General features: G+C 34.1%; 1 protein-coding gene across 1 annotated transcript; it reads left to right on the top strand.

The window, feature by feature from the left end:
• Positions 1-26,229, top strand: LOC111047199 (sodium-independent sulfate anion transporter). The gene is given in 14 exon segments (XM_039434719.1): positions 1-629; positions 6,084-6,271; positions 9,269-9,464; positions 10,857-11,077; positions 12,695-12,848; positions 15,371-15,443; positions 15,445-15,536; positions 18,260-18,421; positions 19,045-19,185; positions 21,013-21,158; positions 21,868-21,987; positions 21,989-22,039; positions 23,395-23,548; positions 24,744-26,229. Coding segments are annotated over 14 exon segments (1,863 nt in total). The 5' UTR covers positions 1-544; the 3' UTR covers positions 24,824-26,229.
• The last annotated feature ends 204 nt before the right edge of the window (positions 26,230-26,433 follow it).

Below are 26,433 nucleotides of genomic sequence, written 5' to 3'. Positions count from 1 at the left end.
AGGCTGAAGGAAATATCGCTTTTTGCTCTCTTATATTAATACCAATATAATAATTCAAAATCAATGTAATAGGCTTATTTACGATGAACAACATCTACTGTCCACATATCCACAACAGTTGGAACTGTTGATGTGACAGTGGAATTTTTTTGGTCAACATGTACTTAAATCTCAGATGATGAGGGCATTATTTCAATAACTGTAACATTTCCCTAACCAGTAACTCAATACTGTAATTGAAACCGTTCAAATTCTAACATCTGAAAATCTTGCCTGTTTATTTTGCTATCAAGTAAATGCTAATGTTTTTCTTGCGTGGGGCACATTATTATTATTTAGAGTTATGTAAAACGATAAATATATGACAGCTTTACAGTTGAGAAATGGTGATAATCGTGTAATAGTAGTGACAGGTTTCATTCAGTGTTTCAGTCGACGCTCTCCATTCTTTTGCTTCACTTCTCTTGAAGGCTTTTGTGTATGTTTTGTGTATAGAAACTGTGGGTTAGATTTAACAAAATATACAGTGGAAAATTTTCTTAGAATGGCTACCAATTCAGAGGAGATTGATAAAGTGTTTGGATTGAATAATAACAACCACGTGCAAACGTTTGAATGGCATTCTTCAGGTAAAATATTATTAAATACCGTATCAATATCAAGATTTAACCCAATATTAACCTATATTCTATATTTATCAATAATCTATATTTGTGAATGTTCATCTATTTACAATTTCAATAATAAACAAGTAGTATTCCTTTCTTGACATCTTGTTAGATTGAGTATGCAATTTTGTGTAATATTTATTATTTATATTACAATGTAAAAAATTATGCGATGCTGTAATAGTTATATACTGTTCATGATTGAAAAATTGTTCTGTTTCAAATAATTGTAGCCTATTAATGTCAATATAAAGAACAATTTGATTTTATTTAAATATTATAACAATAAAGGATATAATTGAAGAGCAGAGCACTCAGTTCAATGAATATTATCATATACTTATTGGATATGATCATAAATTAAACTATAGTATTTTTAAAATACTGGTACTCAAATTCCTCAATTCATGAAAAGCTTTGAATCATCAATGAAAGCTATTTTGAAATGATCAATTACTACTCAACTAATTTCAAGGAGAGTAAAACTTTTTGTGAGTAGCCTATAGTTGATTGAGCAATGCTTGAGACAATTGATAGAAAGTGGGAGTATTATAATTAAGTAGTCACAAGTTTTTCCAAAAAAGTGAAAAAATTAACTTATATAAAAATAAAAATTAACTTATATTTGTGGTTTTTATGAGAGTTTACGAGTTCTGTTAAACCATGACTTGAGAAAAATACAGATGGAAATAAATAATGCTAATGAATACTCATGGAATAATTTGAAAATTTGTTTAGTAATCAATCACCAGAGAATAAAAAAAACATTATTCCGTGTGAAATCATATAGAAAAACTCACACCTTAGTTCTTGGATAGACTATGTTCTCTCAAAAAAGGTTAGATTGGATTTCAAAATAAATTGATATTAACTATTAAAAATCTGGTGTGGCGCACTCACACAACTTTCCTTGTCGTTATAAAAATTGATCACCTGACGCTAGTGTTCCCGCGCATCTCAAGTCTACTATTCAAAGATTTGAGCCAGCTGGTGACAGGGCAATAACGCTGGAGACACACGAAGTCTGCTATCTCTTCATAGTGAATCAATTAATAGAATAAACAGTTGCCAACAGTTTGCAATTGGATAATAACATTTTTTCTCGAATTTCGAGCTTATTTTTAATTTTAGGTGAAAATGTTACTGAACATTAATTGTAGAGATTCTCATTTTCAATCTTTTCCACTCGATTTTTTTGTCTAAATTGTATCTGAAGCCTGATAATTGAGAATCTAAAATCAAGCTTTGCATAGATGGGGTTCCTGAAATTTTTACAGATATGGGACTTGTGGCAGTTGATAGAGCTTATCGATGACTATTTTAGGTATAACTTTATTCAAAATCGTTGGAGCCGCTTTCGAGAAAATTGCGGAAATCCCTGTTTTTGACAACATTTTAGCTATTTTAGCCGCCATCATGAATCGCATTTGATCGAAATTGTTCGTGTCGGATCCTTATATTGTAAGGAGCTTACGTTCCAAATTCCAAGTCATTCCGTTAATTGGGAGATGAGATATCGTGCACACACACACACACACACACACACCACACACACACACACACACACACACACACCAATACCCAAAAACCACTTTTTTGGACTCAGGGGACCTTGAAACGTATAGAAATTTGGGTACCTTAATTTTTTCGGAAAGCCTATTACCTATGGTAATAGGGCAAGGAAAGTAAAAATTACACTAAAACGGCAGAGGAGGAACCTTACTCCCCTACTCTCAGTAATTTTCAAAATCAAATCAAATTTATTATTATTTCAAAACAATAATTTGTTCGATAAAATATTGTCTAAATATCAATGTACTACCGTAGCCATTTTGTATTCTGCCTCCCATTAGTAACTCAGAAGGCTAATGATGAAAACCGCCTTCCCTTATTAAACCCAGAATCATTTTTACAATATAATTAATTTTGATTTTGTGTTATTCCCCCAGGTAAAAAACTCATGTAATTGGAATTACCTAACGGAATTCATGATAATTGAAATAGGTTACAGTATGGTATTATAATGTAATAACTATTATTATATTATAATCTAGTAACTCGTCTAAAATCAATACCTATAGGCTATCACAGATAATAACACACCTTTACTTATGGTTAACATTTAATTTGGGCTACCCTTGAACAATCTTTTTGAATTTTTTTTTAGAAATCAAAATTATAATTTTGTATTATTGGACTAGTAGTTTATTAATAATGGGAGTACCTATTCTATTTTCATGGGTCTAAAAAAATTAAAAATTGTACATTTCTGAATTGAATTTATAAATCAACTTAATAGTTAAGAATAGCATAGTTTTAGCTTTATTCCAATGTTGGAATGCAAGCTTAAAAATATTAAATTTTTATCAATGTCAAAATTTTAAAAGAAATGAAAAGATTTTAATTTTTCCGTCTATTTAATTTAAGCGCGGATCCGCGGATGATAAGCTTGTCGACTTTATAAAGGTCGACTGTTTTATCGATATTGCTCTCGAGTATCGAAGCTGTCAACTAATTTATCTGTCGTCTGTAATCGTGCATGCTGCAATGTTGTTGTTCTCAATTTGAAATATTTGTTGTGAAATACAACCACTCCACTTTTCAGTTTAAATGTATATTTTGCAATGGTTTGCTTCTAGAAATACAAGTTCTTTCAATTTAAAATCATTTGAATAATAAGAGTTTCTGTCGAGCTTGATATATTTACATAGTTTGATAAGTTTGTTGGTTATGTTACTGTTATGTAACAACCCAAAGTTTTTTAGGGAGTTTTGTTTATTCATTGACAAAACATAACAAACAAACAGTAAAGTTATGGATTCAATTGCTGTTTTACCATCTATGTCTGGGGACTATAGAATCCTTCCTACCAACGAAATTCCACGTAAGTTTAAGACTTTTTGCTACCATTCTTTTGTTTTGTTGTCTGTAATGGATAGTTTATTTAGAATTTGGGCATAAATCTAGTGCAGACAAAGAACTTTTGTTTATGACTGATATGTAAACACAAATTCAAATAGTCTGACTTTATTAAATACTATTTAACCCATTTAATTTTGTGGGTGTGTGTACTGTAACAGTTCTTGTTATCTTATCAACGGACATGCTATTGATTTGTTTGTTAGAAATATTTACTCTAACAAATACCGTACAGTAGTTGTAATATTTATCATTGATTAATAATGCTAGGTAGGATAAATATTGGATTTTCTGATGATTGAAAAAGTTTATGTCAAGATGAAGTTGAATTTTTTTCTATAATAACATAAGCTATTATTTTTTCAAGGCGATTAGTTTTTGAATCATAAAAGTATTCATAGGTACTAATTGATGTAACATTACGTAATGCAAAATTTGGTTCTTCTCACGTCGTCCCTGCTAAGAAACATTAAAGCCAATCCTTTGTCTCAGACAATAACCGTAACGAGACCGCTGACAAGCTTTTCTTTACCTATACCTTTACCTTTATACCTAAATCTGCATCCTTTACCCATAATATGGAATCGATGGCGTCAAAAAGCGATAAATACGCTTCTTCAGTGTTCTCTCAGTTTATCATAGGAGGATCACCCTCAGAAGGATTTAAAAGTGTAATTAGAGTGTATTATCAAATAACTCCTTAGCTCTGAAAACTAGCATCCATTCCAACTATATGCAAGGCTGCCCGAAGAGGGGGGCTTTAAAGCAGAATGCTTCCTCGATTTTTTTTTGTGGGGGGGTGGTCTCAAATCAAATTTTGGGGGCCCAAAAATGTGTTTTTGTGATTCCAATTGAAGGGGGGTGTAGAAGCTGTATTTTTCTGATTTCAGTGGGGTGGTGCGGCTATGTGCTTGGAGAGGCGTGCACCCTTGCTATTAAGCATGAATTAACTCTCAAATGAATTCTAAAATCAGTATAATTTTAATATTATAATAATATTCGTATGGCTTTTATCGGTGGGAAGTCTGACGGAAGTTTTATATCGCCGAAGTATATCATTTAAGCCGTCAATGGGCCTTAAAAGACTGTTATACTTCAGCCGGGACCGAAAGTTTAACTCGCCCATCCGATAACACGAGAGTGACCAGGTCAAAAATTTCAGGCTATAAACGGGTTTGAACCGGGTTCTTTTTGCTGCTACGCAAGCACTTTAATATTTTGAAATTGTTTGCAACACTTTCTTACATTGAATATTCCAACTTGAATATTTATTTATGTATTAAGAGAACTCTGATGTGTTTAAACTACGATTAAAATCTACTAAATCAAACACTTGATATATTGTATCAAGTCTTATCAAATTCAGAATTTGTATAAATAATTTGATAACAAGTGAATCTAATGCAAAAACAAATTTAAAAATTAGAATCCCTACTGAGCAAATTTTTCCCTATTGGTCGCTCAAAGTTTGACAATTATTACACATTTCAATGTCTGATAATGTTATTATTGACGTTAACTTGATATCAATAATATCATTTATTGACATCATATGAATGTTTGACTGTATGAAGATTCTCTCGGACTATATCATCACATAGCATAATTCACTTGTTTTTCAAAAAAAGAAGTTCTGGTTGATCAAAATGTCACTCAACCCAAACTTCAAAACTGTTATCTGGTACCTGTTTTATAACAAATTTTGATATTTATTTCATTTTTGGACAAATTGCATGTTTTATATATGTTTATCAAATAATTCTAAAGGTTTAAAGAACAAAAAGTTTTTTTGAAAGTGAATTTTTCACGAAGAAATTTCAAAGGCAAAATTACGAATGTATTCCAACCTTAAAATGAAAGTGTTATTGTGCATTACATTATGAGTGGTTTATGGATTCTCAATTTGAATCTCAGTTTTTGCAGGCCGGACACAGCAATGTCTCCCGGCTACATAGGCCAAAGAAGTTATTGACTCTTTGAATGTTTTTAATTTTTGTATTGGCCTATGTGGAGAAGAAAAGTGATAAATAGGGATGTACTGTTAATGATGACAAAGGAATGTGAAGTTGTTGCGACTATAAAGAGAAGAAAATTGCAATATTTGGGCCATGTAATGAGGGGTGAAAAGTATGAGCTGTTGAGACTTTTATTGCAAGGAAGGATCATGGGAAAGAGGAGTGTGGGAAGAAGAAGGATATCCTGGCTGCATAATTTAAGAGAATGGTATGGCTGCAACTCAAGGGAACTATCCAAGGCTGCAATCAATAAAGTGAAAATTGCCGTGATGATTTTCAACCTCCGATAGGAGAAGGAACCAGAAGAAGAAGAAGGAGAAGATTGGCCTATGAGTGCATGTGCATATATCTGGTACCTTTACTTTTCGATCACTCTATATAATAAAACGGTTGCCGACTTTTGTCTACTGAACCTTTAATTGTAGTTCCTCCATCATCCTCAGACCATCTTATTTAATTTTATTTTTTTGTTTTGTTCTAGATAATGAAAAACGGAAAGAGTCGTGTTGCAGTGTGGAATGTGTGAAGAATCGACTTCCGGTCCTGAGATGGGCGCCTCAGTACAACTTGTCCTGGCTTATCAGCGATCTGATAGCAGGAGTCACAGTCAGTCTCACAGCTGTACCTCAGGGCATCGCCTATGCTGTTGTTGCTGGTCTGGATCCCGCGGTAATTAATCAATCACCGTACTATGTTGTTTGGCATTTTTTTCTGAGGAAGACGCTCACATGATCTTTATGCTAGGACGTGGGTAATTAGAATAATATTAGTGTATACTGTAATAGTAATAATAGAAGTAGGTAGTTGTTCGGATGCTATCAATGTTGCTCTGTTGTCTGGCGTTGTGTGGTAGAGGGGGCAATTGAGGGTGATGCGCAAAGCATAATTGTGGCCAGTTGCCGATTGACAGCCAATCGAACAGCTCACTTCTCGTAATGTCGATTTTTGCAAAGTGATCTATTGATTATTTATTGTGATTTATTACAAGTGTCGTCTCGTCTCGTATCGTGATCTGGACCCGGGATCCTGGAAGCAAGGAGGATTTGGACATGAAGGTAGGCCTATGTTATTGTGCACTTAGCCATTTTAATTGTTCAACTTGCTACCCGACGCCAGACAACCCAAAAGTTCTCGATGTAATTGATACAGTCCACAAAACCAGAGTGCTGTTTGAACCAGCCTCTGTCGAATAAACAGTAGTAATATTATTGATAGTAGTATTCATATGACGTTCAATGGTTGGGGGTTCCTGACGAGAGTCCCACCTCGCCTGATACATACATATATTTATTTGAGTCGTCATTGATCTCACAACGTGTTGCGTGTTTCCAGACAGTCTTTGAAAGTATTGAATCAGCTTCATCACTGGTTTAGCAGTAATGCCTTGAAATTGAATTCAAAAAAGACAAATTTCATGAAGTTTGCTCCTGGCAGTCATCCAGAATTGGGTTTCCAGGAATTGGTTCTTGATACGGGGGTGAAGTACAATGCTGTTTCATCAGCAAAATTTCTCGTAGTAGAGCTACAAGGTAGTCTCAAGTGGAATAAGCATTTAAGAGTTCTGATGAACAAATTATCGCACGATCTTTTTGCCGTGAGAACAATAGAAAGTATTTCCAATCAAAAGACTGCGCTCACAGTCTATCACGGATGTTTTTTGTCTCTTATTCGTTATAGTATTCTTTTTTGGGGTAGCAACGTGTCAGATTTGCAGGAGATCTTCCTGATACAAAATAAAGTAGTTCGTGCTCTTGGTGGTATTAATCCTTTTGGCCGCGATTCCTGCAAGCCAATTTTCTTGAACTTGAACCTGCTGACTGTTCCAGCCCTTTATTACTTGGAAGCAATTATGTTTGTTATGAAGAATGGGCATAAATTTGAAGCAAACAGATCTCAACATGCGTATGGCACCCGAAATAAGAATTCCATCCTATATTACCCAGTTCATAGAATAACTTTGTTCGAGAAAGGACCATATTATTCTGGAATAAGGTTCTTCAACCAGCTCTCCACATCATGGAGAGATTTAGATGTTAAGACTCTTTCAAGAACTCTGACTCAAAGGCTGTTGGAAAGAGTACCCAACACATTGGGTGAATGCTGTGAAGCTGTCAGGGGATAGAGACAACTTCAGCATATAGAATAATACTACAACTTGACGTGTTGCATGCTGCAAGAGCCCTGCTCACTTAAGCGGCTAAACGCAACAAATCAATAATAATAATAATAACAACTGTTAGGCTTGGCGCACACCAGTTAGTCAAGACAAGACAAGACATGATCAGACACGTTTAGGCACAATACTTCATATAGTTGCTTATGACGCAACACACACTGATTAGTCATTGCAATTAGACATGTCTACATATGCAGCTATGTGAAGTATTGTGACTAAACGTGTCTGATAATATCTTGTCTTGACAAACTGGTGTGCGCCTAGCCTTATACTTCTGTCAATGTTATACCGCCAATTAAAGTAACCAGGCGATAACTCTGGAGTGGCCTAGCTAAAAACTAAAACTTTTGATTTAAACTGCTTAAGGACCAGCCTACCAGCTTTAGGGTCACCACTTGAGCCAGGCGAGTCTCAATCCTGAATTAGTTTGAATCGAAGTATAATTAAAATAGTAATATTATGATGAGAGATAAGAAGAACTACTGTTGTATGTGAGTTTGGAGCTCATAACCTTCTGTTAGTAGAGCAACATGCAACATGCAGTCAATCTTACTATAGAGAAGCTGAGAGCAGGAAAATGATCTAATCTGTGCGAATTTTACATCTTTCTGATGCAATTTGTTTGTCTCTAGAAATTACATGAATTTATGTACACGTGTTACCCATTTTCTAAAATTATCTTTTTATATTTTATGAGAGGTATCCTTCAATTTCTTCGTTTACCTATTTAGTAATTACATAAATTTCCTTGTACATGAACCTGTTCTTCCTATCTATTATTCTGGTTCACTTCCTTTTTAAGCAAACCAAAAGTTTTTTGAGTCTCTTGGTATATCTTAATTGACATAAAATACCCTACATTTAATAATCATTATTAAAAGAAAATCCAAATTAAATGCTGTAATTCACCCCGAAGACTTCTGCTACTGCAAATATTGACAACAGGGTAAACAGCCAAATGGAAATTCGATAATACAGCATTTAATTTGGATTTTCTTTTAATAATAATTATTAATTCATTAGCATTTGAATAATTGTAATATCTCAGTAATTTCCATCTGTACCCTACATACATTTGTATGAATTTGGTATAATCTATTTGAATTACTTTTGAAAATATACTCAACAAAAACGATTAAAAATAAGATAATTATTGATTTAATTTATTGGTTAATTATCAATTATAAAAAATGATATCTATATCAAAGTAGAAACCACATACACTTCGAGCATACATCATGCCTTCAAGTGATATTATTTATTGTGCATTGTTCTTTTCCTCCTCTCAAATTCTATTTCCATCAAAGTTTTCAACAAATTTTCACTTGACATTTGATACTTAAATCATAGTAGGAACCACATGCGATTTGTGGGTACATGACTTGATGTGATATTGTTTATCGTGCATTGTTTTTCAACTCTTTTTTCTACCAAGTTTTACACTCCATATTATACCATTCTCCAAATGTTCGCTTTATGTTTTGCTGCAGTATGGTCTGTACTCGGGCATCATGGGAGCATTCGTGTACATGCTGTTGGGAACAAGCAAAGATGTGACAGTGGGACCAACCGCTATTATGGCACTCATGACGTACAAGTATGCCAGCGCTTATGGTGTCGACTACGCTGTACTTCTCTGCTTCATATCAGGAGTAGTAACGTTCATATTCGGTCTTCTTCATCTCGGTAAGTTAATGCCACCCATGCTAGTGTATGATTTAAAACTATACCTCTACCAATAAATTTCCCAATCAATTCAGATATAAATTGCGTTCATCCCATTTATAAAATGTATGGCTAATGGTTGTTGAGTATAGGAGTGAACTATATGGTCTGAAATTTGAATTTCGGTACTGTATGATATTGAAAAAAATGTTTCAACTAAGATACCAAAAGATTTATAAAATATACTCAAACTATCAAAACTAGTAGTTCTGTGAACAGTAGACCTCGCGCAGTTATAAACCACTGCCTCCTCTTATACTGTCCATCATAGTAAATCCTGTGTGTATGTCGTGTCGGTGAGATATCGGTGTGAAAACGGCTAATGGCTGTTGGGGTTGGTGTATCGAAAATGCTAACTTCAAAAGCTAATCTCCTCCAAGACATACTGGCAATAGGTCAACCCGAGTTCAAAGCAGAGAAAGGTCAAGAGACAATACTATGTTATTTTAGTTATTAATTGCATGCGTTATTGCATGCAATCAATAGTTCATTCAACAGTGCATAAATATTGCATTCAATGAGGCATGCAATTAATAGTCCACACAGCAGCTGATTTTTTCCAAGTTACATTAAGATTATAATTGCATGCGCTATGGCATGTGATTTTAATAATTCACTCGATAGCTGATTTATGATGAATAATTCTATAGTCTGATTAATCCTATCTTCAGAGTAGATTATATATAGTGATATCGGAGTATGGAGGGAATTCCTTTTCCTTTCATATTATCCTTAAAATGCAACATTTCAAAAAACCTTCTATATACATCAACGCGCAGTTAAAAAAGGAATGTTCCTGCTAAATCTCATAGAATTCTATCAACGCGTTTAGCCGTAAATGCGTTACATACATACAGACAGACGAAAAAAATCTGAGTTGAAACATAGACCTCACTAAGTTTGGTTAAATATCCCCTCTTCTTCACTACCTTAAAACTGTATAATGAATATTAGTTAATTTTGTTTTGAGATGAGTCTGGATGAGAAAATGTTTCATATCAATAGTTGAGGAGTTCGGCTACCATATTGGTCATAAAGCTCAACCATTGTCATCCTCATTGGAATAATACCTGAGTCTCATTTTGTTTAGCTTAAAAGTTTATAGATCCGTGCATAAAATTCCATATATGATCAATTTACTATTTGTCGTATTAAACCATTCCTTCATCAATTTGTTCTTATTTTATTTTACTCTTGTTTTATTCTTAGCTTGTTATTCATTTGAAATCTATTTTCTGAATGAAGAATGTTGTAATGTTTCAAGAATACATATAAGGGTTTAACCTGTCGTCTCCATGTATGTATTTATGCAAATAAATGAATAAATTTGTGACTGATGGGTTGGTTTGTCAGGGTTCCTAGTGGAGTTCATTTCACTGCCGGTGACGTCAGGGTTCACATCGGCGGCGGCCATCATAATAGCCGTGTCGCAGGTGAAGAACATCCTGGGCATCGACGGAAAGGGCAACGGGTTCATAGGCGCTTTCACCAACCTCTTCCACAACTGGCACTCGCTCAGGCCTGGTGACACCATCATGGGGCTCACCACCATTGTACTTCTAGTCATAGCTAAGGTATGGGTCTCAATGAGTCTCCTCATTTTTAAATTATCACTGGTCTCAACAATTCTTCCAATTAAATTTAATTATTGTTCGTTCCCAATGATTATTCTATTATCAAATCCTGCATGATCTAAATTTGAAATTTATGTTTTGTATTACCTTATTTTTGGATTCAGTCCCATAAGTTCACATGTACCATCTACGTTTAAAGGTTCATACGGACTTATGCACCACGAACACGTTGAGAGTTTTAGTGTTATTCTTCATTTTCAATTGAAGAATTGAGCACGTGCATTCCACTTTTCAATAGCTGATGCTTTGCTTATTATACCGGGTGATTCAAAAAAGACTTTACAACTTTGAAAATTCATATAAATCTTATTAAACAAGGTACAGATCTGGTTTTTGGTGTTCTTTTTAACGGAAACACTACACGTTTTTTACCTCAAACTAAAGATGTTCTATGTGACTCCCGTTGGTTATCCTGCAGACATCCCAACGATAGTCGATTTCTTCCCAGACTCGCACTAGCATTTCAGGTGTAACGTGCTCAACAGCAGCGCAAATCCTTGCTCTAAGTTCAGGTAGAGTGGCTGGCAAATGAGTTACATACACCATATCTTTTATGAAAACCCCACAAGAAAATATCCAGCGGTGTTAGGTCTGGGAAACGAGGGGGCCATGCGATTGACGCATTACGGCTAATCCACTGATTTGGAAAGCGGCCATCAAGAAAATCCTGGACGTCAGTCAGATAAAGTGGTGGTGCACCATCTTGCCTAAAGAAAACATTTCGTTTTCGGTCATCCTCATCGATCTGTGGTATCAAAAATTTTTGCAACATATCAAGGTACACTATGCCGTTAATGGTTCTCTCATGGAAAAAAGGGGCCGTACACTTTCCTCTTACTCAATGCACAAAAAACGTTCACTTTAGGGCTATCACGCACATGTTGCAATGTTTCATGCGGATTTTCACTTCCCCGAATCCTACAGTTATTTGTGTTAACTTTGCAACTTGAATGAAAAGTTGACTCGTCAGAAAAGATTATGTTATGTTATCGTTCATCATCATCCACTCGATTCAAATATCCACACAGAAATTCCTACGGGTAATGCTATCAGTGTCTTTAATTGCTTGTAAAAGCGAATATCGGATGGTTTCAAATGCAAACGTTCTCTCAACACTCGCCAAACTGTCGATTGTGGGACTTGAAGCTCTCGAGATGCACGCCGGGTCGATTTCGTAGGGCTCTTGACAAAATACCCTGTAATGTATTGTATTCTAGTTATTCCAGTGAATTTACAGGATCAAATATATATTATCTAGGTTTTATGATTGTATCTGGTGTATCAGGTTGTGTATGTAGCATCCAAAACTTTGTCTCACTTGCTCAACGACTTCGTCAGATCTGCTTGATGATGATAAAAGGATAATTTAACAACAAATATTAAATAACAAAATAAATAAGAAGAATCGGAAATACGAATACCTAACCTCAAAAAATTTTGCTCGAAGAGTTTTGCTGTGATAACACAACAATGTAAGTCGACTGTGTTTGTGCATGCATGTTCTACCGTTATTGGCCAGCCTAACAGATTTGAAAAATGTGTTTCCTTCTTTTACAGAAATTGAAAGACTACTCGAGTTCGTGGGAGAGCCGATCATTGCGAGGCGTGATGTGGCAAGTGGGCGTGGCTCGTAATGCCATCGTTGTGATAATAGGAACTTTGATAGCATTCCTGTGTGCCAATAGTGATTTACAACCGTTTAAGCTTACTGGTGAGTTGAAATCTATCTTCTTTCAGAATAAATCAATAGTGATTGTGGCTTGATGTACTCCAATGTATTCATTATTTCTCTTTGTTGTAGTGAAGATGATGTTGTGGTAGATGTCCATATTGAATACAATTACTTCAAAGTTTTTAAAATCACTTATTTATTGAAGAAACGAAAATAGGCTTCAATGAAATGAAAATACTGTTCATCAGGCTGAGTTAAGACTGTGGAGTCTTTTCTACCACTCAAATTTTATAAATTGACTTATCTAGCTTATTACACCATTTTAAATCTCTTGTAACATGAGACGAGGACTAGATCATCGGAGTTTTTTTTTCAATAAATGGATGATTGTAACAATTTCAAGTTTTTATTCAACGTTAATTATTATTGATACTGTATCTGAGTTTGTCTTCTGACCAACACAAATTACAAATTTGTCAGCTCCAAGTCATATAAAATGTGAAATTTCCATATTTATGACAATATTCACCACCAATATATTTGTAGATAGAAGCATATTTTTCACCAGAATTTGGGCAACCGAACACGGGATGTACTGTACTTATTTGTTATGTTACATGATCAACATCTTATTTAATCTTATTCAATACAACATCTTATTCAATACTTTATTTACTTGGGTAACATAGATTAAATTAGACATAATATACCGGGTGATTACAAATGAAATAGACAGTTTGAATAGCTTGTAGAGAATTTATTATTTAAAAGTTTAGATCATTACTTACATGATTACATAGAAGAATTCTTGAAGTTTTTATTGAAAATTTACAGATGTTCAATGTGTGCACCATTTGCAACACGACAGATATCAACACGGTAGTCAAATTCTGACCACACACGACTAAGCATCTCACGGTTAACTGTAGCAAGAGCATTTGTGATTCGTTGTTTAAGATCATCGATATCAACAGGAAGCGGTGGTACGAAAACTGTGTCTTTTACATAGCCCCACAAGAAAAAGTCGCAGGGCGTTAGGTCCGGACTAAGAGGTGGCCACGGCTGAAACACAACGTTTTCCTCACTTGCACGGCCATCCATCGTCTAGGAAGATGTTCATCCAGATACCCTCTGACGTCTGAGTACCAGTGAGGCGGAGCTCCATCTTGTACAAAAATGAAGTTACAACTATCTTCATGGAGTTGAGGCATTAACCATTCGGTTAACATGTCCAGATAAATTCTTCCGGTTACTGATGGTTCTTGGAAGAAGAAAGGCCCGTAAACCTTTTCACAAGATAAAGCGCAAAACACGTTCACTTTAGGAGAATCGCTTATATGCTGTACAGTCTCTCTTGGGTTTTCTGTTCCCCATACTCGTACATTATGTCTGTTAACTTTTCCACTAATGTGAAAAGTGCATTCATCACTGAATATTAGGCGATTAAACAATGTGTCGTAATTTTCAAGACAATGTTGCATCTCTTGACAAAAATTTTTACGTACAACATTATCATTGTCATTTAAACTTTGTACTAATTGCAATTTATAAGGTGTCATTTTCAAACGTTTCCGCAGAATTTTCCACACAGTAGGTTGAGGAATTTGCAATTCTAAACTCGCTGATCTAGTCGATTTTCCTGGACTTCGTACAAAAACATCACGAACACTATCAATTTTTTCTTCTGTAACAGAAGGTCTTCCAGTACTCTTCTTCTTACACACACATCCACTGCTTTCAAAACGTTCATACCAGTCATAAATTGATTGCCTTGTTGGTGGTGGTTTACCGTATTTTGTTCTGAAATGACGCTGCACAACAGTAACAGAGTTTGTTTTGGCTAATTCAAGAACACAATAAGCTTTCTCCACTTGAGTAGCGGCCATATTGCTAAACTAAACTGGCTGTTGTAACACGGAGCAGCCAACAATAGCCAGCAACAGTTCTACCAACATAAACTTTAAGAAATTCCCTACAAACCTATATCACTTACTATGTTGAAATACACCAGTTTAATTTTGTACAGGCTATTGAAGTTGTCTATTTCATTTGTAATCACCCGGTATGATATTATATTGGTAATAGAAGTGACATACTATAGTAATGTGATTGTAATATAATAGTAATAGACATAATTATATGAATAATAGATATTAAACATAGTGAAAATAGTCATTACAAAAAGACAATTGAACTAAAACCAAACCAAATGAATTAATAGAAAAGCAAATATACTAAACTGATACTCCATCCCCCATAGGCTAAGCTCGGGATGTTTTTCTTTTGTTTCCACTACTTTCCACAATTATTAGACACTGGACTTTTTAAAACTGTGACATTGTATTTTATTTATAATGATTTTTTTATGTGGCCTGGCTGATGTACTGATGTACTCTGGCTCAAATAAAAATCATTGAATCATTGTGATTTTTCTTTTGTATGATTGAAATATGCTGTCATTGAATAAAATTGGATTTGATGTGTTGAACTATAGGCTATTTCAATGTTTATCTCTCTTTCATATTCATAGTTTATTTGATATGTTTTCAATTTTTTGACAGGTCACGTGAACTCTGGTTTGCCGCCAATCAGTCTGCCGCCATTTTCCCACTGGGACGGTAACCGCACGGTCACCTTTCCGCAGATGCTGCACAATCTCGGCACCGGGACCATTGTCGCGCCCATCATATCCATCCTCGAAAGTGTATCCATCGCCAAAAGTATTCGGTAAGCACAATGACATTCACTTCATATCCAGTTTCCAATTGTACCCCTATGCCAATTAAAAAAATCTGGTGTGGTACACTCACACAACTTTCCTTGCTCATTGAACCATTTAAAATTTTACATCTATTTTCGCTTAAAAACCTTTCCCCTTATTTTGATCAAATATTTCTCTTGTAAAAAAAACATCCACGGAACAAAGTGCCCTTTTTATAACCCTACCTTAAAATTTCCAATACAGTTCGCTAAATAAACCTAAGCCTCAATATCAAACGAGAATAATTTAGGAGAAAAACATAATGACGATTGACGGCAACATATTTGCAACTACGATCAGACTACTGTATAACAATTGTAATAATTGTTTTCAGAGTACTTTTTCCTTTATGTAAATATTGTGAAATTCTATGTTTTTTTTTTTGAAATTCGTCAAAACAGCTGTTCTACAGATGAAATATCTTGACTATGACTGTGTTCTTTTTATAAACTGCTCTACCTACCCACGGTATATGGAAGAAGAAAAGTAAAAACCGTGTTCCTACCTACCTCATGCACGAGAAGGAGGTTACAAAGTCCATTTCTCAAGGATTGGGTGGACCCCCATTAGTACCCCAGGAAAAAGACTCATGTCAGTTGATAGAGCTAATAAATAACTATACAGGGTATGGATTTGAAAAAAATCGTTAGAGCCGTTTTTGAGAAAATCGTGAAAAACATGGTTTTTTAGTAACTGTCATTTTTCTCAAGAATATTACGGAGCTCCTGCAATTTTCACAGAAATGAGACTCATGTCAGTTGATAGGGCTTATAAATAGCTATCCATGGTATAAATTTGAAGAAAATCGTTAGAGCCGTTTTCGAGAAAACCGTGAAAAACATGGCTTTTTAGTCATTATCCGCCATTTTTCTCAAGAATATTACGGAGCTCCTGAAATTTTCCCAGAAATGAAACTCATGCCAGTTGATAGGGCTTATGAATAGCTATCTATGGTATAAATTTGAAGAAAATCGTTGGAGCCGTTTTCGATAAAACCGTGAAAAACATTGTTTTTTAGTCATTATCCGCCATTTTTCTCAATAATATTACGGAGCTCCTGAAATTTTCCCTGAGATGAGACTCATTTCAGTTGATAGGGCTTATAAATAGCTATCCATGGTATAAATTTGAAGAAAATCGTTAGAGCCATTTTCGAGAAAAACGTGAAAAACATGGTTTTTTAGTAATTATCCGCCATTTTTTCCGCCATCTTGAATTGAATTTTATTGAATTTCTTATTGTCGGGTCCTCATGGTATAAGGACCTTAAGTTTAAAATTTCAAGTCAATCGGTTAATTAGGAATGGAGTTATCGTGTTCACAGACATACACACACACACACATACACACACACACACACACACACACATACACACACACATACACACACACACACATACACACACACAGACCAATACCCAAAAATCATGTTTTTGGACTCAGGGGACCTTGAAACGTATAGAAAACTTGAAATTGGGGTACCTTAATTTTTTTGGAAAGCAATACTTTCCTTACCTATGGTAATAGGGCAAGGAAAGTAAAAAGGGTACTTAGATTTCTATTTTTATCTATATTCAAGAGTATTCCTAAAGATAAAAAGACAGTATAATATAATTTTATTATTAAATTAATTAATAAATCCACTATAGTGCTTGCGTAGTTCAGCATTAAGATCCCGGGTTCGAACCCTCTTATTACCAAACATTTTTCAACCAGGTTACTCGGATGGACACGTTAAACTGTCGGCCCCGGTTGTCAAGTATGACAGTCGTAAGGCCCATTGACGGCTTAAATGATATATTCAGGGGAGGTGGGACCTTCCCGCAAGAGAGTCCCCATCAACAAAAAGCCATATGTATTTACTTACTTTCAACTAGTGTGCAACGGTGTAGCTGACTGTATATCAGCCTGCAACGGAAACTTGATACCGTGAAAACTTGACGCACTGAATGGCTCAATTTCCCATTTCTTTCAATATTTCAAGGACTGGTCAAAATAAATACTTGCAAAACTGAAAACTTCAAGAACTGATGTCTTCTTCTTCTTCTTCTTCTTCTGGCATTACAGCTCGATGTGAGCTTTAGCCTCTCGCACTAGAGCCCTCCACACATCACGGTCACATGCCTTTCGTCTCCATGCCACAACTCCCATTCTCCGGAGATCATCCTCCACTTCATCACTCCATCGATTGCGTGGCCTCCCTTGTCGTCTTCTACCCTCCATCCGGGCCTTATAAATTGCTTTTGGCATTCGTTGGTCCGCCAATCTCTCAACATGACCAGCCCAGCGCAATCTTTGTGATTTGATGAATCGTACCACATCCTCACCCTTTAGAATTTCATTTATTCCATCATCAAGAACTGATGTACTCTCCAATAATTCCAACCCCCCAATTATACTTGGAAGCTTAAACGCAATGTTGATCGAAAACTGATTTTTGGTATAGATTATTATTGCAATTTCTGTAATATTCACAACAATATTGATTTTGTTAAAATAAAAACAGAATATATTGTCTTTTCTACTTGTAATGTTTTACTTTAACAAAACCCAGGAAAAAGAAAAAGTCTGCAACATCTTTGAAAACAGTGTTCAATTTATTGATTTTGTTATTCAAGTTAACTCTTATGGTTTTCTTTGATTTTGAGCTTGGTCCTATCCTATATAATGATGTTTTTGTTGTTTTACAGCCAAAGGCAAAACACTGGACGCTAGCCAAGAAATGATAGCTTTGGGTTTTTCAAATATTTTCGGCTCATTCGTGCAGTCAATGCCAATAACTGGATCTTTCACCAGAACTGCCGTCAACCATGCTTCAGGAGTCGCCACACAGTTTGGAGGATTTTTCAACGGTTAGTATTGACTGTCTTATTTATGGTATATTTAGGCCTTCATTATAATGTGTATTTAATGGTCGATTGAATATTCTCTGTCAATTGATAAACCTAGAAAATACTCAATGAGTCACGTTTACAAATGATTTTTAAAAGTATCAAGAGATGGAACATTTTAAAGCTGCGTTTACACCAAAGTTATTAACAAAATGTTTATTTTTCCGTCCTTATAGATTCTATTAGATTAAACGGAACTTGACAAACACATATGTTCATCATGTGTATTATAAGTTATGATCAATCTAATAGAATCTATAAGGACGGAGAAATAAACATTTTGTTAATAACTTTGGTGTAAACGCAGCTTTATAGTAATTGTGGTAAAGATTCTTTCACAAATATTTAATATTTTGAGATTCACGTCACAAACGTGAGTACCATGTTTATCAGCGTATTTACTTACAACGCGCTCACATCCAGTGGAAGAATTCATTTAAATTATAAATAATCTTATTCAATTATTACTGTTCCAGTACCTATTTGTCGTGCTTTTACTCCATTTAATCCAAATTTTGTTTCACTGTTCCAGTATTTTCTGTGTTATTATTAAATTTCAATTTAAATTTTGTTTATTTTTTCAGGCGTGATGATAATATTGTCGTTGAGCTGCCTCACTCCAACGTTCTACTACATTCCTAAATCGACTGTTGCCGGCGTTATCATTTGTGCCATGTTCTATATGGTTGAATATCATGTGGTGCTTGTACTCTGGAGGACAAAAAGTAAGTAATTGAAAATAGTTATTTGTATATCTAGAGTGAAAAGTACGACTTTTTCTCCCTGTGGGAAAAAGTTTGAAGCCCGAGGCGAAGCCGAGGGCAGCAATTTTCCTGAGGGAGAAAAAGTATTTTTCGCTCGTGATGTACACAACATTTTTCCTCCATCTACATTTGTTTATAGAAACTGCAAATAAAATCATTCTAATAACTTACGTATTGGTGAGAATGATTCCTAACAACATAACCTAAATCTAAAACCTAAAAACCAGTCGTCTGATTGGCACTGCCGATTGCGCTATCTATCGGCAAAAGTTGTAACAATTATATCAGCTGAGCAGCTACCAAAAATGGCTGACTCCAGATCACGCGGTTCAGATTTGAATTGCAGATCAAAAATATTTGTTGGCTGGTATTTTGAATAGAATAAAATATTTTAAAAATTGTATAAATTTTTATTGTCTACTAATATTAAGAATATAATAATTATCATACAAACATATATTTCATGAGTTAATCAAATTTCTGGTTGTGGTATTGAATTCAGTTGACTCAATGACAGACACCTCTATTATGCTTTCTCATCTGAGCTTAGACCTTCTAACCTATTACAATGTAAGTTTCAAAATAGAGACGCTAGCCAAGAAATGATAGCTTTGGGTTTTTCAAATATTTTCGGCTCATTCGTGCAGTCAATGCCAATAACTGGATCTTTCACCAGGACTGCCGTCAACCATGCTTCAGGAGTCGCTACACAGTTTGGTGGATTTTTCAACGGTTAGTATTGACTGTCTTATTTATGGTATATTAAGGCCTTCATTATAATGTTTATTTAATGGTCGATTGAATATTCTCTGTCAATTGATAAACCTAGAAAATTCTCAATGAGTCACGTTTACACGTCGGATTTTTAAAAGTATCAAGAGATAGAGCATTTTAAAGCTGCGTTTACACCAAAGTTATTAACCAATTGTTTATTTTTCCGTCCTTATAGATTCTATTAGATTGAACGAAGCTTGACAGACACATATGTTCATCATGTGTATGATAAGTTATGTTCAATCTAATAGAATCTATAAGGACGGAGAAATAAACATTTTGTTAATAACTTTGGTGTGAACGCAGCATAGTAATTGTGGTAAAGATTCTCCACAAATATTTAATATTTTGAGTTTCACGTCACAAAAGTGAGTTCTATGTTTCTCAACGTACTTACTTACATTACGCTCACATCCAGTGGAATAATTCATTTAAATTACAAACAATCTTATTCAATTATTACTGTTCCAGTATTTTACGTGTTATTTATTCCATTTTAATTCAAATTTTGTTCACATCTGAAAGAATTTTTTTCACGGTTTCAGTATTCAATTTTAATTGAAATTTTGTTTATTTTTACAGGCGTGATGATAATATTGTCATTGAGCTGCCTTACTCCAACGTTCTACTACATTCCTAAATCAACTGTTGCCGGCGTTATCATTTGCGCCATGTTCTATATGGTCGAATATCATGTGGTGCTTGTACTCTGGAGGACAAAAAGTAAGTAAATTGAAGAAGTTTATTCTGTAGTTGTTGTCAAATTTCATAATAATTATTGATTTTGTTGAACTAAATCTGTGATATTGAAGTCTTCACTTTATTCCCAGTGACTTGCTGAAAAAACTGTAAACTAACAAAAATCTAGAGCTTCAACAATTTTATAGTCTCGAAATTTATATTATCGAATGGAATGTTCAATATTACTAAGCATACAATGTTCTATATTTCAATAGAAAATACATGAATGTACAGTATAATATTGAATGAGCATTATCAATGTTATTATTTCAGAAATGGACTTGGTACCATTCATTGTGACGTTTCTGTGCTGCCTATTTGTCAATCTGGAGATGGGCATCGTATCTGGAATAACTGTCAACCTTCTGTTTATTCTCTACAATTCTGCCAGGCCGAGAATTCTTCTACAATGGATTTCGGTAAGAGGAAAATAATATAATAATCATAATAATTGATGATGTACTTGTAGTATGAATCAATAAAGAATGAATAAATAATATATTGTAATTTTCAGCTACAAAAATTCTATCTAGAAATTCAAAATCCATTCAACTTCTTGCAAATAATTTTTTTCTTGAATATTCTATGATTCTCAAGAATTGAAACATTATTGATAAAGTAATCATTCATATTCGTATTTATTCATCCATATACAGTACATATTAAAAACAACAGTTATTCACCCAAAACTGATTTAAACCTTAATTTAGAATACACAGTCTAGAGGTTATATAAAAATGATAACTTAATTCACACTCGATTTTTAAGTAAGCACTATTGAAAACAATTTTCTGGAATGATGAAGTATCTCTAGTTAAGAGCAATATAGCCTGTAGTTATTCTTTTTTTGTGATTGAATAACTAATAATATGGAATCCCTCAATATGTAATTATATTACACTTGATAAAACTTTCTCTTGACTTGTTCCAGTTGTGCGATTTTGAATTAATTGAGAAATTAAATTTTTTATTTTCACTAAAATTCAAATCCAATCTATTTGATACATAACTTACCTAAACCGTAAAAATTATGTTTTCAATTTCAATTGATTTATTTAATGAATCAATTTCTTTAATTATTGATTCTTTTCATTGATCAATTTCTTGTTTTTTTTTTTGTTTCAATAGAGCGGTAGAGAAGAGGTTCTTCTAGTGACACCCACACAGGGTCTAGTATTCCCAGCAACAGAGTACCTGCGGGAGGTCATCATCACGTCCTGTGTCAATCGAGGAGACAGCAATGCCCCGGGTTATAATCGATGGCACTCACATTCATTTCATAGACTCCACAATGGCCAAGGTAAGGGTGATTCTCATATTTTTATTATACCACCAAGTGATTCTATGAAAAAGTATTTCATTTTATGAAAAATATCAAGAAACACATTAGCAGGATGGTTTGGTCCTACCAATTGTTGCTAATTGATTTATTTGATAGAGCAAAAAATACAATAATCGGAGAAACAGGCTATTGCCCAAAAATTCTTCAATTTACTAATTTTGTCTCAAATCTTCCAAATATTTTCTAGGTTATGTCCATTTCAATTTCTACACCAAATCATCAATCGAAACCGAGAAGTTTCATTCCTCAAGATATGAGTGAAATCTGCTCTTTTTAAAGGATGATTCAGAAATGTATTGTTGCTGTGCTTTACACTTTTTGAGAGTGCCTGAATTTCCAGTGGCTGTGAATTCATTCTATGTCCTTTGTTCGACCTCATAAAAATTATTCTACATTCGTGGGCATACTAGGAAAATCCACTAAGTCCATAAAAGTAAATTTTTCAGGAAATCAATTTCTAACATCAATCATAATTATTATTCCCTTATAGTGATTTTTCACAATATAATTCCATACTGCAAGAAATTATATATTCTTCATTTGTTTGATAATTAATTATTTAACATTAATAGTTTATAGAATTAATTAAAAACTAATAAGAAATCAAAGTTTAGAAAAATTGAACTTGTATGCCTATTATTATCAATTATTAGTGAATAATTTTACAAAAATTATAAAACTTTTTTCTGTACAGTACTTACTGTTTCACAGTCTTTATAAGTACGATATCTCAATATTCATTTCATTTAATTTATTCATTTCATTTATATTTCATCATATTCTTATTTTATCTTATACATTATCTTAGTTGTCACCCACAAGACTCATGTGAGCTACATTAGTAGCATAAGAAAAAAAATCTTTATTAACAATAATAAACAGGCACTGAAATTAAATAATAACACAGCCATCTAATGTATTAGAGGTGGCTATGATAATAAGCGTCGTACAATCTTCTTTCTCATTCAAAAAAAATTACAATATTGCTACCCAGATATTAACTTGTTATTGAATTTCACCAAGACCTCCTATATACTACCGGACCTGAGCCTAGAAAAAAATGACCGGCGTATGTGGTGGTCTTATAGAAATTCCTACTGAGAAAAATCACTAATCAGCTGTTAGAGAGCGTCTCACTTTGTCGAAATCTCAGTTCGTCCAGTTCTCGTTTAAAATATCAATGCCGGCCACCACATTCGGCGGCCATTTTTTTGCAGGCGCAGGTCCGGTATATAGGAAGTCCTGATTTCACTGTATATATTATTTTGTCAATTGTAAGCTTAAAATTCACACCTACTTATTTGTATTTTCAGGGCATCAAACTTCTCCTAGACGATCTATTAGTTCGAAAGCAGAAAGTGTATCTGTGGCACTGGAATGACGACGTAGTCGCTACCATAACTGGATTCGATCCCAAGCTCGCGTCGCACTTCCATTCGCAAGGAACGTTGCAACAACTGATCAAGGGTAAATTTATAATCATTTTACATTTCATGAAGAAATAATTCACCAATATCAAGTTGAATAGTCAGGCTAGGCGCACACCAGTTAGTCAAGACAAGACATGATCAGACACGTTTAGTCACAATACTTCACATAGTTACTTATGAAGCAGCACACACCGATTAGTCAATGCAATTAGACATGTCTTCATAAGCAACTATGTGAAGCATTGTTACTAAACTTGTCTGATCATGTCTTGTCTTGTCTTGACTAACTGGTGTGCGCCTAGCCTGACTATAATCGATGGTTAGTCAGTGATTAGACATCGAAGTGGAAACATTTTATAGAGCATCTAATATTATTTTAGTAATAGTTGTGATATTTAGTGTACTCTAGACTACTGACAGAACAACAAATTACCTTACGCTAGAAAAATGTAGGTAGTACTTGTGTGTGCGCGCGCAGAAATACGGCAATAGTTCCCTCGTATTCACATAAGAAAATATTAGCATTTATTTATTTACAATGACAAAACAACTTAATTATAACATGATTGGAAACGGAAAAACAGGCTTATAGCCCTTACTATCATTCCCGATCATCAGCCCTTGAGATCATTCCCGAATTTTGCTGCATATTGGTCCAAAAGAGGTTATAATAATTAATATTCGTATGGCTTTATTGGTGGGGAGTCTGAGCCTTTCGATTGGGCCTTTCGATTATCATACTTCAGCCGGGACCGACAGTTTAACGTGCCCATCCGATAACACGGGAGTGACCTGTTCAAAAAACTTCTGGCTCTCAGTGGGTTTGAACCCGGATCTCTAGCTTGCTACGCAAGCACTCTATCCACTAAACCACGGATCACTCCAAAAGAGATTATGATTATTCAGCAGTTTTAAACACATACATTTTGATTCCAAAATAACCACAAAAGATTTTGAATTCAGAATTTATATCAGCATTGCCATAAGACACCATGCTGCAATATAGGGTTTGCACAGACTATAGTGCAGTTGATTTTTATATTAAACATTATTAAACTCCAGCATATTTATGCGAATGAGAACTTGTCACAGCAAGAACTAAAAATGATTGAATATAGTTTCCTTGAGCTAATATAAGAGCAAAAGACCGCGTAGATCATCATGATAAGATTCTTGGAATGTTTAATATAACCTAATTGATTTTTATATTATAGATTTTTCGAATGTTTCAGGAAATGAAGAGCCTGAATACGTGGTCGATGTGCTGAGTGGTCCTGAAACAAGGAGATCGTCCGAGAGAAACATCCAATAGTATTCCTAGTATTTTATTAACTGTGCAAGACATTTTTGGAAATGCACTATCCAGAACTTTACAGCTAACGAGGCAATTTGCTTCTCATATTTACTATGGGTGCAACAAACATCGTGGAGCGGCGAAGGTAGCAGAAACTCTGTATGGTTCTCATCATAATGAATGTGAAATCTTCTAGCCAAGGTTCTCTCAGACTGTAGTTACTGTATAAAGTAACATAGTAACTGTATCCAGACTTCCTAAGCATTCTGTATCACTACTCACTGATTGCTGCAATCTTCCGAGTTCAGGAAATTATTCGGTGTATTGTAGTGTGTTGGGGGTTCAGTCTATTACCATATACGTTTACCACAGTAGATTACCGTTCAGTATTGAAAAAGCAGCATACATCATGCATTCCGCTACTAAATCTTAGTTACAACCAAAATAGATTAATCTAATTATTCTAGCATCTTTCTCGATAATTGTTATCGAAAAAATACGTAGAGAAGGCTGTGGTATTACTCAATTAGTGGAATCTTAGAATGGAAAAGTAATTCAATGGCATATGATCGTTTTTATTCCTAATTCACTCATTTAATATAATGTTGAATAATTTATTGATTCTTCTAATGGTTGATTATAAGTAGAATTGATGATTTAATCGATACCAACGAGTTTCTTCATAATATATTCATATTAATTTAATTTCATCATTATTATCTTAAATATCTTATACAGAATCTTTCCTGTCTTTTGTAAATAATTTCATATTAGATATAGGAGGTATTCCGTAAATGTAACATAATATTGTAAAATATTTTTACGATTTGTACAGATTTAGTTTTAATTAAATTAATGAGATAATCATTCATTTCTAACTTATAGTGTCTAAAGTATTTGGTCAATACCTACCACTGATATTAGTAGGTATTGTTTTGTTGCTAAGGGAGGTAGCATCAAGATCATTCCATTATGATATTTTATATCAAAGACGTTAATTTTTACTAAGATTTTAGTGCGGCAAAACTAGCTATTCTGTAGTTTCAATATTTTTTTGAACTTTTGGACGATTTTAATCAATTTTGAAAGTGTTAATATTTGAGAAATTCTTCCCAAAATTGATAGAATAAAATATCGAATTTAGGGCTTTCATTGTACTGTTCGGGGAAATTAATTGTGATATTCTATCGTCCAATTCATTAAATGAATATTTCGTTGATAATGTTATAAAAGATATTCTTTGTTTTAATTTGAATCTTTAGCAAATTGAGTCGAGTGAAGCATTTTAAGTAATGGTAAATAATTTTGTTGTTTTCATTTTGCATCCGAAATACCACTCGACTCTCAAAGACAGATTTATGGTTTATTCAAATAATATATTTTTAATTGAAATTTGTTCAATAAAGACTTTATTCACCATGAAACTGTTCTATTTTTTAATCATCCCTAGAAAATTATACAAAGTAAGAGTTTATGAAACCTGGAGGAATTTTGCTAGTGATCTGATTGATTTCTTACAACAGAATTAAACCAATCTTATAGATTTAAGGCCGAGACCACTACCTCCGTAAACAAAGCCGTAGTGCATTCGTGTGACGTCAGCACAGGTAGGGCTCCTACACCAATTA

The sequence above is a fragment of the Nilaparvata lugens genome, chromosome 8 (genome assembly GCF_014356525.2).
Source record: "Nilaparvata lugens isolate BPH chromosome 8, ASM1435652v1, whole genome shotgun sequence".
NCBI classification, from domain to species: domain Eukaryota; kingdom Metazoa; phylum Arthropoda; class Insecta; order Hemiptera; family Delphacidae; genus Nilaparvata; species Nilaparvata lugens.
Note: the sequence above shows the minus strand (reverse complement) of the source record. Positions and strands in the feature narration are given on the sequence as shown.